Genomic DNA, 16,912 nt, shown 5'->3' with positions numbered 1-16,912 from the left:
TAAATTGTGTTTTTTTGGGTTATTATGATTCCTATCGTGGCTATAAATGTCTTGATCTTACTTCAGGTTGAACTTATATTTTCCAGTACATCACATTCAATGAAAGTTCATTTCCGTTCACAATGAAGAATGTGTAAAGGCAATACAATGGTTTCACAGTCAACTCCTACTTCCAACTATATTGGACCACCACCCATTGTGGTTGCCATTCCAATCACAGATTCAACTAGATCCACTCACACTATTGATGCATCAAATCATGTCATTGAACTTGTCACAGATCAACACACTATTGATGCATCAAATCGTGCAGTCGAACTTATATTTCCCGCTACATCACATTCAATGAAAGCTCATTTCCATTCACAATGAAGAATGTGTGTAAAGATAGTACAATGGTTTCACATTCAGCTCCTACTTCCAATTATATTGGACCACCACTGATAACTCTGCATTTTGATGCCTTAAGGGCATCAATTTAAGGGTATTTTCGGCCTTAGAATAGTCAACATGTGCCATTTTCCCAGTTAAATGCAATGTTGTGGTCTCTAAGGGTCTTTGTGCAAATTCTGGGGAAAACTGGAAAGTTTTCATGGCTGAAATGTAGATTTTGGGAAGCTAGTGTGAAGTCCAAGTGAGAGAGGGGTGTTTTTGTGAAAAACTGAAAGTAAGAGGGCGCCTCCTAGCTGCTAAACCCAGTTTGACGGCCCTCCTACTATATTAGCATGCTCCCCACACCTTAGCAAGCCCTAGAGCGCCTTTTAACCCATTCTTTTCACTCTTAACAAACCCAAGCCACCCCTAACTGCTAAATCCTTACCTTCCATCCCTTCTAATCTCCACCATCCATTGTAGGGCACTCTCTTTTTAGCATTCTAACCCTAAGAGCCACCTAACCTCTAATCTTCACCATTCAGCCTTTAGCCATTAAATCTCAGCTTTACATAATATTGGGTGCCTTCTCATTTTCTTCTCAGCCTTATGATCACCCTAGAACCATCATAACCCTTCATTCTAAACCCTAGGGCACCCATATTTTTGCTAAAACCCAGTTGCCGCTCCCCTCTTTCTCTCTATTCCCAGTTATGTCCACCCTTCTCTATAAAAGGGGTCCCAGGGGCCTTGTAGAAAGGGTTGGTCAATTCACCTAGTTAACAAGACTAAGGTTTCTTGAAGAGTTCAAGGATTGTAGAAGGGGAGGATGCCCACTTCTTGTTAGGAGGGGTTCTTGCAAGCTGTTCAACCATTTTGCAACTATTGCTACTAGATCTGATCAACCATTCTTTTCTATTATTTTTATTTCTGCAATCTTTTAGATTTAATTCTTGTTCGTTTCTCTGTTTTTGCAGATCTGAATTCGTTCGGTTCAAGGCTAAGGTGTCTCGAGTGGTTCGAGGGCTATAGAAAGGACGGGCGCCCAGTTCTTGTCAGGAGGGGTTTCTGCAAGCCGTCTAGCCGATTTGCAGTTACCGCCACTAGATCTGGATTCTGGATCATTTATTTATTTTATTTTCTTTGTTGATTCCCATACTTTATTAAATTCTGAATTTTATTTATTGTCTTGTTTAAATTCGAAACATTTAATTTCAACAATAATAGATTTTATTTTCGTATTTTCTGCCATTCCCAATTGCATTCTCTTGCCTGGATCTAAGTATATATTAATTTTTCACTTGCTTCCCTGTGGATACGACCCGTTCTCACCTATTTACCACGTTAGTAGTTGTTTGAGAAATGGTAAAAATTATAAATGTTTAAACTACTGTTTCGGAGTGTTTAACGACGCGCTTCCGGACACACCAACCACCCACTGTGGTTCCCATTCCAATCACAGATTCAACTGGATCCACTCACACTATTGATGCATCAAATCGTGTCATTGAACTTGTCATACATCAACACATTGCTGATGCATCAAATCATGTAATTGAACTTGCCACAGATCAACATGATTCTACTGTTGACTCTCCTCCAATGCATCTCTCTCCAGAAAACACTTCTAATGATGATTCTCCTACATCACATCCCTCACTAGTACCAGTTTCCAATGCTTTTACACATGTAGCAGTTGTAGCTCCTCCCACACTTTATGTTTATCCTATGGTAACTAGAAGCAAAGTGGGAATCTTTAAACTAAAAGACCTATATTGCCTCCACTTCCCACCCTCTTCCCATGGATGCAGAACCAAGTTGCTTCCACAAGGCTCTACAATATCCTATATGAAAGGCAGCTATGCAGCCAATCTCACATGAACATAGTTGGTTGCAAATGGGTGTTTCGTCTCAAGTACAATCCCGATGGCTCCATTGTGTGGCACAAGGCGCGTCTTATTGCCAAAGGATACAATCAATGTGAAGGCCTTGACTATCAAGAGACATTCAGTCCAGTGGTTAAGCCTACTACTATTCGAGTTATTCTCTCCCTTGCTCTCTCTAAGGGCTGGTGCATCCATCAACTTGATGTAAAAAATGCATTTTTACATTGGTCTCAACCACCCAGCTTCATTAACTCCACCCATCCTACCCATGTTTGTCATCTTAAGAAGTCACTCTACGGTTTGAAGCAAGCACCACGTGCGTGGTACTCTAAGTTATATGGTTTTCTTCTTGAAAATGGTTTTATGGCTTCAAAGTCTGATTCATCTCTCTTTATCTTTCTACAAGGGAATATCATGCTCTATGCTATCGTCTATGTAGATGACATCATTCTCACTGGTTCCCATTCATCTTTGTTAGATGATCCTGTTCTAAAAATGAGTTCTACATTTATTGCCAAAGATTTGGGGCCTCTTTATTTCTTTCTTGGCCTAGAGGTGCATCACACTTTCAAGGGATTGCTTCTCTCTCAAAGAAAGTACATAGTTGATCATCTTAGATGTGCTGGTATGATTGATGCTAAACTAGCCTCTACACCCATGGCGTCATCAACTAAACTCAGCAAGCTCGATAGCCACACTCTCTTTGATCCCTCTCTCTATCGAAGTGTTGTAGGAGCACTATAGTATCTTACCTTCACTAGGCCTGATATAGCCTTTGTAGTAAATAAAATGTGCCAATTTCTTCACTCCCCAACTAATGTTCATTAGGCAATTGTGAAGCGCATACTGTGCTATCTCAAAAGCACTCTATCACATGGCTTGCTACTCCAACCTTCCTCTTCCTTGCATCTTCATGCATTTTCTGATGCAGATTGGGATGGATGCCCTAATGGTACGTTCACATGGTGGCTTTTGCATATATATGGAACCAAACTTGGTCTCTTGGTCATTTCGCAAGCAATCTATTGTGTCACGATCTAGCACGAAGTCTGAGTATAGGAGCCTTGCACTAGCTGCTTGTGAACTTGGCTGTGTTCTCTCCTACCACCTGTTTTATGGTGTGATAACTTGGGCGCAACATTTCTCACTTCCAATCCAGTTTTCCATGCACGTACGAAACACATAGAAATAAACTTTCATTTCGTATGAGGTCAGGTGACCTAGAAGCTCCTTGAAGTCAAGTTTATCTCCTCAGGTGATCAGATAGCTGGCATCCTAACAAAGTCTCTTGGTCTTACTCCATTCTTTGTTCTTCAGTCCAAGTTAACTGTATCATCCCCAGTCAACTTGCGGGGGGCTGATAGAGATAATGATATAGATAACACTGCTATTGGAGATAATGCAAAAGATAAGATCATGCACCAATAGAGTGTTCATGGGCCGGGTAGCCCGATGGCCCGGCCCGCACCCCGGTTGGGCTTGGTCATGTAATTAAGCCCGCGGGCCTAACACAGTAAGCCCGACTGTGTTTCGGGCCGGGCTCGGGATTTGTCAAAAAAGCCCGGCCCAACCCAATTCAATATTATATATTTTATAAAATACATAATATGTATTTTTATATATTATATAAAATATATAAATAATATAATATTTATAAATATATATATATATATTTATAATTTAATATATACATTTTTTATTTTTTTCTTTATAATTTCTCTCTCTCTCTCTCTCTATCTATCTCTATTTAGCCGCTTTAGCAATAGTAACAATATGGGCTAAATTTCGGGCTCGGGCCTTAAAAAAATTTGTTAATACAGAGTGAAAGCCCTGCCCGGCCCATGAACAGGTCTATGCACCAAAGAGTCATCAAGAACCCAAACACCCTGTTATCCTAATCACTCATTTTCCTCATCTTGTATTCTATTTACGGTAAATAACTTACAACCGTACACATGTAACTCAAATATAAATATACAAAGGACTCTCAACAAGTCATCGATTTTATTCTTCCCTCAATCTGTTTTGTTCTTTAAAATCAAACATAAGGTCAAGTCCAATTTATCCAACCTAGGCCTAACTTCCACTAAAATTTGACATATTCGGATTTAGCTTAGGCCCAAGCCAAGTTTGAATTGGTCAATAGGCTTGGGCCTAAAATTTTGTATAGCTAGACCCAATATATTAAAAAGTTGCCCTGAACCCAATATATTAAAAATTTGCAGGTGTATTTGTATATATTTATGTATATATCTATGCCCGTATTTATGATCTTATATAATTGGATTGATCTTAGGTTGGATTTGGAACATGCTTAAAGTGTCGTGCCCATAAATTTTGGGGCTCAATGAGCCGGGCCTGAACACAAATAAACCTACGCTCAAATTCAAAAATTTCCGGGCTGGGCTTGAAGCCTGGAAAAGGTCTCGCCTAAACTGTCTAGTGCTTGCAGAAATTCAATAGAAGCAATCTTACCCAAAAAATATAGAAGCGAAGCGATTATTTTTCTCATTTACTGTTCGGACCAGTTCCAGGGGGTTTCAGGTTTGGGTTGTATTCGGTTTAATCTAAACTTCAAACCGTACCCCCTCATTCACTCAACATAGGTTTTGCACTTTTGCTCAGGTCGAATGCGTACACTTTGAGTTCGGCTTTTATTAGGGCACGGTGCATACACCCACCGTTCTCGCAAAAGGAAGATGCGCTACGCGTCTTTTATTTTATATATCCGCTTAAAGCGTGCGAGGAGAAGGAAAGACGTTGATAAGAGATGCCATTAGACTCTATTCGAAAACAAGTTCTTTGCCGCCTTACACTGAACCCAGTTCACTCTCATTTTTTCCCTCTCCAACCGGCGGCGATTAACATGCTCAGGTATTGATTTTTTTTTTTTCATTTTTACTTTCTCAAACATTGCTTTAGGTATTGCATTTCCTTCCATCCTTTTGTTTTTCCCAAAACGTAAATCGAATTGCATTTCCTTCTCTGGTGCAATTGGATCTGGTGAATAGAGTATCCAACGAAGAAGGGGGATTGCCCCTGCTTCTGCAATGCCTACATGATTCTCCTTTCTAGTTTTTGCAAGAAACCTCAACTCACGGGCAACAATTGTTTTTGCCCCCTGTGACCCATTTGATAGCTGTTGGATAAGAAGCTTAGCTGTTGCTCTGTTAGAAGTTGCAACTTTGGCTGATGGTGGCGTTGAAACAACTTCTGAAGGCATACCAATGTTCTCAGATGGATCAAAGTGGATTCATGAGTTGTGAACCATTGGGAAATAAGGTTTCGGAGAACTCTATTTGGAACAAGGCGCATATGAGAAAGCATCTACCCTGTCTTTGGGTAGGTACTGTGACCTTCTTCCATCCATCAAGAAATCGGTGATCGATCTTAAATTTGCCCGGTGGAGGTTATCATCGGATCTCTCATCAAATCCAATGAGATTGGGCAATAGAGATCCTTTGGAATTGTAACGAAGGTCTCCCCAATTTCCTGATTAATAATACCCTTCCATGCCTTCTGATTCCCAGAACCCATTTATTCTTCTTCCTCAAATCCGAAAAGCAAGAATCTGCAATACCTAGTCAGCGAGAAAGCCATTGAGTACTAATGATGCAGTTGGCTCAACGTCCCCTTTGTTATTGTAAATATGCTCCTCTAGAAACTCAATCTCGGCTCTACAAATTTTTGCCTCCAGAATCCCCAATTTTTCGATAAAGAATGTCCGAAGTTCCACTGCATCAAGTATTCATCCTTGCTCGAATTCATCAAGGAAGGAGTAGAGGCGGAGTTTGAGATTTTCATCATGTTGATCGACGAATAACTTGGCTCTTCATGCTTGCTTCTGCATAAACTCTAAATGTTCTCTAACGTTGGGAGTAAGACCAAGCTCGCCGGTCGTTGTTCGCTGTTGCTGCACAGAGAAGATGAAATTTCGATGTAGGTTTTGGGAATACTGAAAGAAATCCAATACTTGAAGCAATGTTTGGGAAAGAAAAAATGAAAAAAAAAATCAATATTTGAGCTTTTCCTCAGTTGGTGATGGTTGTTGGTCGCCACTCGCCACTGGTGCGAGGTGGTAAAATAGAATCTAGGGAGACTGATCAGCCCAATTCAGAATTCTTTAGCCTCATCGTATAGGGAATGAATCCTGACCGTGGATTGATGCTAAATCCACTTATAGGATGCGACTTATAAGAGGCTATTAGCAGATTATGAGAGACTGTAATTCAGAATTATACAGTGAACTCAGGAATACTTTTCCCTAACGAACGGCATCTCCTGTCAACGTCGTTTCCTTTGCTTTGCACGGTTTAAGTAGGCACACGAAATAAACGACGCGTGGCGTTTTGCGCGATTTATGCGCTAATAGAAGCCGGACTCATACACTTCGGTGCTGGTGGGGATATTATGAGGCTGATAGGCATCATGATTGGTTGGTCCAGTATCCTTCGGTTAATGGCTAATCACGACATGTCACGCTATCACAATACATTGGGTCCCACATTTACAGACTGACGTTTGTGTTGTTATTGGCGATACCACAATACAATTATAGTATCTACGAGACCGAATCTGCTCTTTATACAGGGCACCTCACATCGACCTCACACGCAATCCTCTCATGCATTAGGCACATCTCACATGCACGGTTGATGTGTCTGTGAAGCGCCAATGTGTGAGGAGCAGATCCCGTCATCCATGGGATTGATGACGGTGGATGTGCCTGTGAGGCTCCCAATTTTTTTCTTGGGAAGCAAGTAAACGGAAAGGGACAATTCGTCATCCGTGACTGCGTTCACGGTAGCCGTAACTTTTAAAAGCCCAAAACCAGATTCGGGAAAGTTTGACGAACACAAACAACTTGACGCGCCCATCGTCCCATTTGTCAAACCAGTCATCACCGGACAAGGTTTAGACATTAGACAGACGTCTATACTTTTCTCTGCTTTTCAAAAACGCCAGAGTATTCTTTCGTCTTCCTCGTTGCAAGCTTCAAGCATTCAGGTATTATTTCTCTGCTGATGTTACATATTTGATTTGGTTACTGTTTATTCATGGAGTGAGAGAATTGAAGCAGAAAAAGGGAAGGATCAAGAATTATTTTAATTGGATTTTATTTGGGTTTGTTTGTTGATTTGCCATTAAGTTAATGCCTACTCTTTGTTTATGTTGTTTAATGGGTCTAAGCTTTGATTATCAGTGGAGAACTCTAACTGAAAGTAGATAATAAATTAAAAAACAAATTAAGACATGCTTTTGAAATAAACAGTTCCTTTCATAGAAGAACCGAGCTTTCTTTTATTTATTTACTTTTAATTATGCGTAGCTGTTTATATTTTTTATTAGGGAATGAATCTGACTTTATCTATTATTCATCACTTCTTGTTGGTTGCCCGGGGAGGGGGGTTGGGTGTGTAAGGAAGAAAAAAATTGTTAGGACATCAACGCTGAGGATCACTTTCGTTGATGCTAATGCATATTATTAATGGGCTTTTATACTTGCAAGTTATCCTTTTTATCCGAAACTTATTTGCAATTGTTATGCTCTTATTTTCATTTGATCTCTTTCTCCCTCTTCTTATTCTATAGCTTCATTATTCCTGCAATATTGTGGAACTATACCTGTAGTGTTGTAAATGGGAACTATAAGGTGCACTGTCTAGAGCTCATGCACTAAACTGTATCACTCTTATCTTAAAATTGGTTTTTTTTTACCATGTTCGAGTAATATAATGCTCACTTGAGTTCTTGGTATCTAACTGATGTTACATTCACTTTATGAACCATTTTAGTTATACATAAGCAAATAGCTTACTCAACTTGGGTAGCATGTGATGATCATCTTATGTCAAAACAAGAACTTATTCAACAAGTGGTGAATTGGTAGCAGTGCAGTAGATACAAGTTCTGGTGATGTAATAATGTATGTAGCTGGATTAGATATTGAGATGGGCTACATCAAGACTGAGTGGATATAACTAGGAGTATGTGATATCAGGGAACCTAGGGGGTAGCCCTTACAGTATTAGTCTTTTCCATTGGAAGGTGGATTCTCAGGTTTTGGAAGAGGATCATAAAGGTATCTTTTTGATTAGCACCTTGTGTTGTCCTTTTTGGATTTTGAATTTGCTGGATCAATGGATCACTCCAAAGAAGGTTTGATCAGCTTTTATTGAACCAATCAGTCAACTACAAAAAGTATTACTTGATGGTTGCTTGATGGTTTCTTTATTGTCAACCATCTAAAGAACAGGGTAAGTGAATGGATAACTGGTGTAAGTGTAATGAGGAGACTGTGGACAATGGCTTTCTCATTGCAGACTTGCTAGCTTGTATGGAGAATTTTCTTTTCCCTATTTATTTTGAGTGGATATTACTTAATGAACTTTTCTTTTATTTTCTTTTTGAACAATATAGTTACTTGTTACTTTCCTATACTCTTAGGAATGTGAGATACATAGAGGAGTCAAATAAAGACCTTTTAGCAATGTGGAGATGTTGGGATGTAGGGTCACCTTTTCTGGGTTGGAATTTGTTTTGAAAGCATTTACAAATATGGACCATATATTTTGCCAGGGGATTGTGGTGTTTTGTTATGGATAAGTCCACCTGATTTGCATAAAGCTCTGTGCATATTTAGTTAGGTGCATTATATGCCATACTTGTTCTTCTAAAGAAAATACTCATGACTGGTTGTTCATCTAAGGATCATAATTAGTAGATGGAGAGAATCATAGTAAATGTATCATAGTTTTACTCCTGAAAGATCAGTAGCAGGCATGAGTCCTTTTATCAGTACACATCCCTTAGATATCACATATATCAAACCCACATATCTTAAAATGGACCAAATATGTACCACAAAATTTGATCTTTATTGGACCCAAGTCCTGATCCGGCAAGCATGCTATTCAATAAATTTTGTACCTGGCTCTAGTTTAATCTGGTCCAGATCTAATTATCTAAACCTGATTTATGCCCACTAAGATATTTGCTCCAGAATAGGAATGACAAAGGGATAGATGGTTGAATGGTCTTTAATTATTGATTTTCTTGGTTGTAGGGTCAACCCTAATCTAAAGACGCTACATAAGTCATTTTCTGTAGAGTTCTGGTCTACTTTTGATTTTATTTCTGATGATGTTTAATAGTTGTGGTTCATCTGAAGTTCTGTTATTTTCACGATTTCTCCTTCTCTTGTATTTTCTTTTTTTTATTCAATGAATTTTTATTTTTACAATGAAAAATAAGTAGTGAAAGTCCAAATTGTAGTAAACTTGGACAATTTTCCTTTCCCCATTCATTGGGATGACCATTCCTAGGATGTTGTTTCAAGTGGTTCCAGTGTGCCCTATTACTCCCCCTCCATTCTTTTGACTTCCAATGGATTGAGGAGTGGCATCTGTCCTTCATTCTTTGAAAATCCCTCTCTCTCTCTCTCTTTCTCTCTCTCTCCCCCTTCCTCTTGGAAATGTTTAACTAGGATGATTTGAAGCAGAGTGATTAGATGGATAGGATAGACTATAGGTTTTGAAAAGAATTGCAAATTGTCAAATATGAAGTTAAAGTGTGGGATCAAAAGGTTTTTGGGCTAACAGAAATAAGGAGAAGGAGAAGATTGCCATTATAAAATCAAATTGAAGATATTGATCAATTGGAGGAGGGATCCTCAGCTCATGTACTGGGTGGGATAGGATGGGCTACGAAGCCTAGGATGGCCTGATGGGCCCCTGAGCCCGACCTACCATGTACTGGGCTTAACATTGAGCCTCTAATAAGCTTTTTCAAATATTTTATTTTCTTCAGAATTTAGAATTGCATATTCTTGTACTTGTGTATTAAGCTATTTTAATTTTTCTTAATTGTGGCACCTCACCCATTTAGATGTGCACCTTGCTGCTTTACAGATCAGTCTCTTAAGCTGTGTTTGGTTTGAAAGAAAAGGTAGGGAAACCTATACTTGTCCTTTATGGTTTTCACTTTAAAACCATGCTTAGGAACTCCTTTTACTTTGGTCTTGCTTTTCACTTTAAAACACCAGAATTTACTTATCCCTCATGGTTCTTTCTCTGATTCCTCCCTTCTCAAAATTGCTTGCTCCAGTTTCACCTCCTCAACTGTTGTTTCTAGTAAAAACAATGTGGCTGGGACCTATGCCACTAAAAACTAGGGTTATTTATCTGCGAGTGAAAGAAGAATATCTCCTCCAGCTCTAAGGAAGTGGTGAGGAATGCAATATCTTTATTACCAGCCTTTGTTATTTTCTTTTTTTTTGAAAAAAAAGAAGGTATACATGTATGGTCCTCTGTAGTCATATAAATAATTTCTGTATATTAGCATATCCCTTAAGGATCCCCCCAAAAAAATCTATGTTCAAAAAAGAGGATGAAAAATCATTTCCACTGAAACAAGTAAAGTAGACAACCAGAAGACAATCAGCTCCTTGTCAAGTCGGCTGCACAATTCATTACTACCTCCTCTGGATTAGATTTCTGATAAAAAATTCTTAATTCTGTCATTCCTTTCAGACCACAGTGCCTACATGACTGCTAAAGGCACCACTACCCAGCAAGCTCTTCCTCTCTTGGACATCCCTTGAACTTGCCTCCCAGCCAGAAGGGCCTTCACTGAATTCGGAAAATAACCATACTGGAGCAGCCTTTCTGAAATGGTTTCAAATCTTATAAAAGAATTTGCAGATCAGGAACAGATGTTTCAAAGACTCCATTTGTTCATTATAGAAAGAATATTCGAGGTCTGGCAGATTAACTCCCTTTCTGACAAGCGTTTCCTTGGTTAAGCACCTTTCCCATGGCACCACCCACAGAAAAGTTTAACCTTTGATGGTGCTGCAGTTCCCCAAATGGCTTTGTAAGGGAAGGACCTGTCTTGTTCTCCCAATAAACCATTTTAGAAAGACCTGACTGAGAAGTTACCTGATTTGGACCATTTACACTTTCTAGTATCTTGTCTTGATTTGCTGGTTGTACAGCAAGGACAGCAAGTCAGCTACAATCTGCAATTCCCGTCATAAACATTCCTTCTAAAAGCAGGATTCCAAGTACAGGATGTTCCTTCTACCTGATAGCATTCTGCTACTGTAGCTTCTTTGTTGCACGCCAAAACAAACAACTCTGGAAATCTTTCTTTCAAGGTCAGTTCATCACACCAGAACCAAAATCTTATTCTAGCTCCATTGCCAAGAAGGTATTTTACGTCTTTCAAGAAGTTAAGGAAGGCTTCATAAATTCCCCTCCACACTAGGACATCCAAAAATAATTAGTACCCGAGAGATTATCGCATAAGCCATACTTCTCAGCAATCAGCTCCATCCACAAGTTGTTCGGATTTGTGCAAAACCTCCACAACCACCCTCCCAAGAGAGCAGTATTGGAACTTTTGACTTTTATTATCGACTTATCCCAAGTCCACCACAGGAAATAGGTTTGCAGATATCATCCTGCATCACTAAATGAAACTTCTCTTCATCTTTCCAACCTTTCTACAGGAAATTCCTCATAGCCTTTTCTATCTGTTTTTCCACCTCCACTAGAATTGGAAAGAGAGACAAGTAATTAGCTGTTAGGCTTGCTTGTTAGCTTTCTGTTGACCTACTCTAAGACTGGTCCCAGATGTATTTTTGAATTACATCTAGCATTTAGGGGTAAGCCCAAATAATTGGTTGGGAATTTCCCCACTTACAGCCTAGAACCTCTGCCAGATCTGAATCATCTGATATATTACCCACTTCTCCCACTGCCAATATCTCACTCTTTGCCATATTGACCTTTAGGCCTGAGACCACCTCAAACCAGCTGTGATCAGGCCTGTATTTTGAGAAATAAACAAACAGAAATCCTGGTACAGTAGAGAAGAACGTAGAGAAGAGAATAGGACTTCAGACTCTCTCTCTATCGAGAGACTGAAATAACCCTGCACAAACACTTAATTTAACACCAGCAAAGAAGATATCTTAAGTTAAAGACCTGTTCCAAGTTGGCATCCAAAAAGAATAAAGTATTGTTTGCAAACTGCAACAATGCAGTTTTGAACCATTGCTTTTCACTTCAAAACCTAACAACAGACCTCCCTCAATGGCTCTTTCTGTCATTTTCCTTAATCCCTTCAATACTATAAAGGACAATAGGGGGGATGGTGGATCCCCTTTCTCAACCCTCTGGAGCTCTTGAACTTACCCTTTGTAGACCCAAATTGTAGTGCAGACTTTGATCCAATTCCTCCACTTTTTTCCCAAAGTTCATTGTACCCAACATATAGTCCAAGAAAGTCCAATTAACATGATCGTATGCCTTTTCCAAGTCAACTTTAATGATTACACCCTATTTGTCATTCATTTTCCTTGATTCAAAATGTTCATTTGCAATAAGAACATTGTCTTGAATATGTTTATTGTGCACAAAAGATCCCTGGCACCTAGAAATCAAATAATTCATTACCTTCCTCATTTTTATGGCCATCCTTTGTTTTGAATATGTTTGGTAATTATGTTTCCCTTGCCAAGAGGGGAAAGATAATGCACATGTGTTTGAGGGCAACCCTTTATGGTTCCTCTGAGTAGACATGGATGCTGTTCTCTAATAAGGACCAACCACCTAATGTGCTGATGTGCTGATTGATATCATTGATATCGGAGTTACTGGATTCTTGTTGAGGGGGTTCTGGGATTTTTCAACTGATGGAATCATAAGAGGATGATTCAGTGCAGCAAATTCATGAATTCATATATGAAGGAGTATTGGGAGCTGGATTCCTGGTACACATGGTGCAATCAACTAAAATTTTGACACCTGTTCTATTTTGAATCTAGGGCAGGTTTCAGGATTCAGAAGATGGAGATCAGCTAAATGTTTTCATGCCCTATTAGTGAGGGTGATTCTGTTTGGGCTGAGATCTCCTCTCTCCTACATGGACTTGGAGTAATGTTTTATTTTGCTTTTTTATCGTGTGGAAGTGGTGGATGACTTCAAGTTATCATCAAGTGGATGAGAGATGGTGATGAGGGGCCTTTGTCCTTCCAATATCACATTAGAGGTGTAATATCTTTGTTCTCCAGATTTTTTTTAAGAGTGCTAGCAAGGTCAAATCTGTCATTGTAAAGGGTCATGTCAAGTAGAGGAAACAAAAATACAAGGAAAAGGAAAGAAGAATCTTGGCTGACCCTCAATTAGGCATAAAATGCCTGAACTAAACCTGCAATCTATCTCCAGATTTCCATTAAATGAGATGTTCATCCTAGCTGCCAAAGATCTTGCATCCTCAATGAAGTAAGGAAACTTAGGAAGTGTCCAAGTCTCTCCCATAGGATCTTATCAATGTATTACCACTGTTAGAATTTTCATCAACATAAAAGTTGTTTAGTTCTAGAGTGCGAGGTTCTTAGACCTTGAAAGAGTAAGCATATTTCTATTCTATTAGCTCTTTGCAACTTGGAATCCCTATTATAGGACTGGACAAAGGAGCTGTAACTTATCCTACAGGCCTCCTAAAGCTCATAATATTCCCAAATGTGCTTATATCTCTTTGAGCTTTACCCTTTCATTACAGGGAAAAAAGAAAAAAAAAAAAAGAAACGGGATGGCGATACAGCTGCCCATGCTGCAAAGGAAGCATTTAGAATGAACTCAATTAGATGAGTCCTGAGATCCACCAAGTCTTGGCGCATATCTCTTGAATAGTTAAAATATCTGATGTCTGAGTTTTGTTGGAAGACCTGTTTCTCTTTCCAGTGGATTTGCTGGTTTATTTTCCTTTTCAGCTTACATTGTATGTGGCTTGTTGCATTTGTAAGTCCTGTTCATTTCTTCACTTGAGTATTGAAAACTTGTTTCTTGTACTTCTACTTTAGCTAATAAAAAAAAGACAATAATAGGTAACTTGTTTCAAGTCACCTATTAAAATAAGACAATAATAATAAACTGGAAGGTTGGCTCCTTAGAAGCTAGTTTGCAAGCCATTGATTTCTTCTTTCAGGTAAATATATAGATAATTGGATAATTATCGGAACAGACTACTCCAGTACTCCCATTTTTTGTAGTCTGCCTAGTGTCTTAATACAACTCCTCCCTCCAAAAATAAAAAAAAAAAGAAAAAAGAAAAGAAAATAAAAGAAAAAAAAGTTACAGAGGATGATAGATAATTAGTTGTCTGAGATTGTATTATCCTTCTTTCCTCTATGTAGTCTAATGGAGGGGGACATTTATACTCTTATTGTTGGAGAAAATCATGTATATTTATACATACATCAACTGTCCGATGTTTTACTCTGGACAGATTTACTATTTTTATATTCTTCCTTACAAGGTTAACCATCTTTAGGACACAGATAAAGTAGATCTAGTTCTTATATTGGATTTTTTTATAGACTAATCTTGGATATGGTGGCCCTCCCTTTGGACTTAACTGTCACTTTTCTGTGTTGTGAATTTATGGTTCCTTATTCTCCTACCATTCTAATGTGAAGTTTCTTTAACAGTTGCATTCCACGAGTCCAACGATTCTTCGCAATGAGCAGCACAGAGGTTGCGGTGTCTACATTTTTATCCTTGACTTCATCTGGATCAAAACAAAAGCAAGGATCAACCGCAGCATCTGGGGCTGATACAAAACCAAAGAAGAAGATCTGTTGTGCTTGCCCCAACACTAAAAAGCTCAGGGATGAATGCATTGTGGAGCATGGTGAAGCTGCTTGCACAAAATGGATTGAAGCTCATCGTGCATGCCTCCGTGCGGAGGGCTTCAATGTTTGAAGTTGTGTTGGACAGATAGAACATAGAAATTCAACATTCTTGCTTAGATTGTATTTTAAACTTCTTAATTCAGGGCTCTATTTTGCCAGAAGAGTATGTTTTACTTGAAATTACAAAAATAAGGATGTAGAACTCCATTCTTCAATAAACTTAGACAAAATACATTTCTTTCCTAAATAACTGGGAAATCATTTTATAGTCTTGATTTCTTTAGGCTTTTGGACACTCCGGATCTCCTACCCACAAACTTTTCCCACTTCCCTACCCACAAGACACCATTGCTGTGTATTTGCAACATCCTCATTATGAATGTGACAAGGGAGATATTCCCAATGCACACTTGTAGTGTCCTGGGTAGGGATGTGGAAACAGTTTGTGGTAGGAGATCCGAGTTCCAGTATTGAATTTCAATTCTGTTACCACCTGGATCCCACAAATGAAATGACAAGTGCCTCAAATTCTTCTATGATGCAAAATTTGCAGGTTAAAAAGCCCACTTACAGCATTTTAAGATGTTGAAAAAAAAGAGAATTTTAGGATGATGAAAATTAGACCAAAACAGAGAATCCTAAGATTCAAATGCAACCTTTTAAGGTATTTATACTTTTATAAAGATTGACATGTGTTAGAAACCAAGAACAAGTCATTAAACCAGTTATCAGACAAGTTTATTCAAGGAGAATAGCACATGGGTTAAAATCAGTTATGCAAGATTCATGTGGTAATTTCGAATGAGTTGTGACAACTACAACTTGTACATCTATAAATAGAAGGCAAAGCAATAAGAAAGATATCTAGATTCAACTCGGTAATCTCAATGTTCTCTCTTTCCTCTCTCATTTCTTCTCTAGGAGACTATGCTATCTCGAATTAGTGTCTGTATTGGGTAGAAACCCAACAACTGGTATCAGAGCCTACACTATGCCTCCCAGTTGCAATAATGTGGCAGAGGTCGTGACATCAAGTATTGTAGTGTTCGGTTGAGGCTAGGTGGATTAGTGCAAAGTTAGTCTACGTAGGTGTCGGGACTGTGGAGTGTGGTGGAATGTTACAATTCATTTGTCCCACGTTGGTAGTATGGAATGCTAATGTGAGATATCCCACATCGGTAGTATGGGATACTGTTGTGTGGTATATATGTGTTTGGATTCCCTCCATCTAACAACTAGTTTTTAGGGATAAATTCTCCTATGACACATATCGAATGGTATCAGAGCTCCCCATTCTAACAGTCTTAAAACCGCAATACCCACTACTATGCATTCTAAAATAAAAAATCCAAGAAAAACCCCAAACTGCAAGCAATTCAATCTAAATGGGCCCAAAACCCAACAATGGTACTAGGTTACTCAATGCAAGGCTCATTTTTTTTTCAAGGGTCACATGGTTATGTCATCCACTTTAGCACACTTACCTCAGTTATTGCAATTGTACCACAACTTACTAGAGGGAGGACACTCAGGCATTTTAAGAACATACCGCCGCATTGCATCACACTATTTTTGGGAAGGCACCGAAGTGCATCATTAAGGAATTTGTAGCAATGTGCCCAATGTGCCAAGTTCAAAAATACGAGGTGCAATTACTTGCTGGTCTTCTCCAATCACTAAAAAGATACCAAATTTAGTATGGGAAGAAATCTCTCTTGACTTCATTGTGGGTCTGCCCAAGTCTAAGGGATACTCCATCATACTGATGGTAGTTGACCGATTATCAAAATAGGCTCATTTTATACCATTGTCGCACCCGTATAGTGCCACAACGGTAGAAACTATGTTTGTAAAGGAAATCGCACGTTTACATGGTGGCATACCTAAAGCCATCTTGTCGGATCGTGATCCAACATTCCTAAGCAATTTCTGGCGTGAATATTTCAAGCTCCAA

At 38.9% G+C, this 16,912-nt stretch overlaps 1 protein-coding gene across 1 annotated transcript; it reads left to right on the top strand.

The window, feature by feature from the left end:
* The first annotated feature begins 4,975 nt into the window (after nucleotides 1–4,975).
* Nucleotides 4,976–15,208, top strand: LOC104608843 (uncharacterized). The gene is made up of 2 exons (XM_019199698.2): nucleotides 4,976–5,132; nucleotides 14,755–15,208. The coding sequence occupies exons 1-2, from the start codon at nucleotides 5,029–5,031 to the stop codon at nucleotides 15,026–15,028; spliced, it is 378 nt and encodes a 125-aa protein (XP_019055243.1). The 5' UTR covers nucleotides 4,976–5,028; the 3' UTR covers nucleotides 15,029–15,208.
* The last annotated feature ends 1,704 nt before the right edge of the window (nucleotides 15,209–16,912 follow it).

Source organism: Nelumbo nucifera, chromosome 7, assembly GCF_055504915.1.
Source record: "Nelumbo nucifera cultivar China Antique chromosome 7, China Antique-T2T, whole genome shotgun sequence".
Taxonomy (NCBI): Eukaryota; Viridiplantae; Streptophyta; class Magnoliopsida; order Proteales; family Nelumbonaceae; genus Nelumbo; species Nelumbo nucifera.
The sequence above is the reverse complement of the archived record's forward strand: the minus strand, read 5'-3'. Positions and strand labels throughout refer to the sequence as shown.

Excerpts from the sequence above, each read along its gene's own strand:
- LOC104608843 (XM_019199698.2), top strand. The coding sequence starts at position 5,029 with ATGCCATTAGACTCTATTCGAAAACAAGTTCTTTGCCGCCTTACACTG. Across the intron at positions 5,133-14,754 it reads GCGGCGATTAACATGCTCAG|TTGCATTCCACGAGTCCAAC; the intron begins GTATTGATTTTT and ends TTTCTTTAACAG.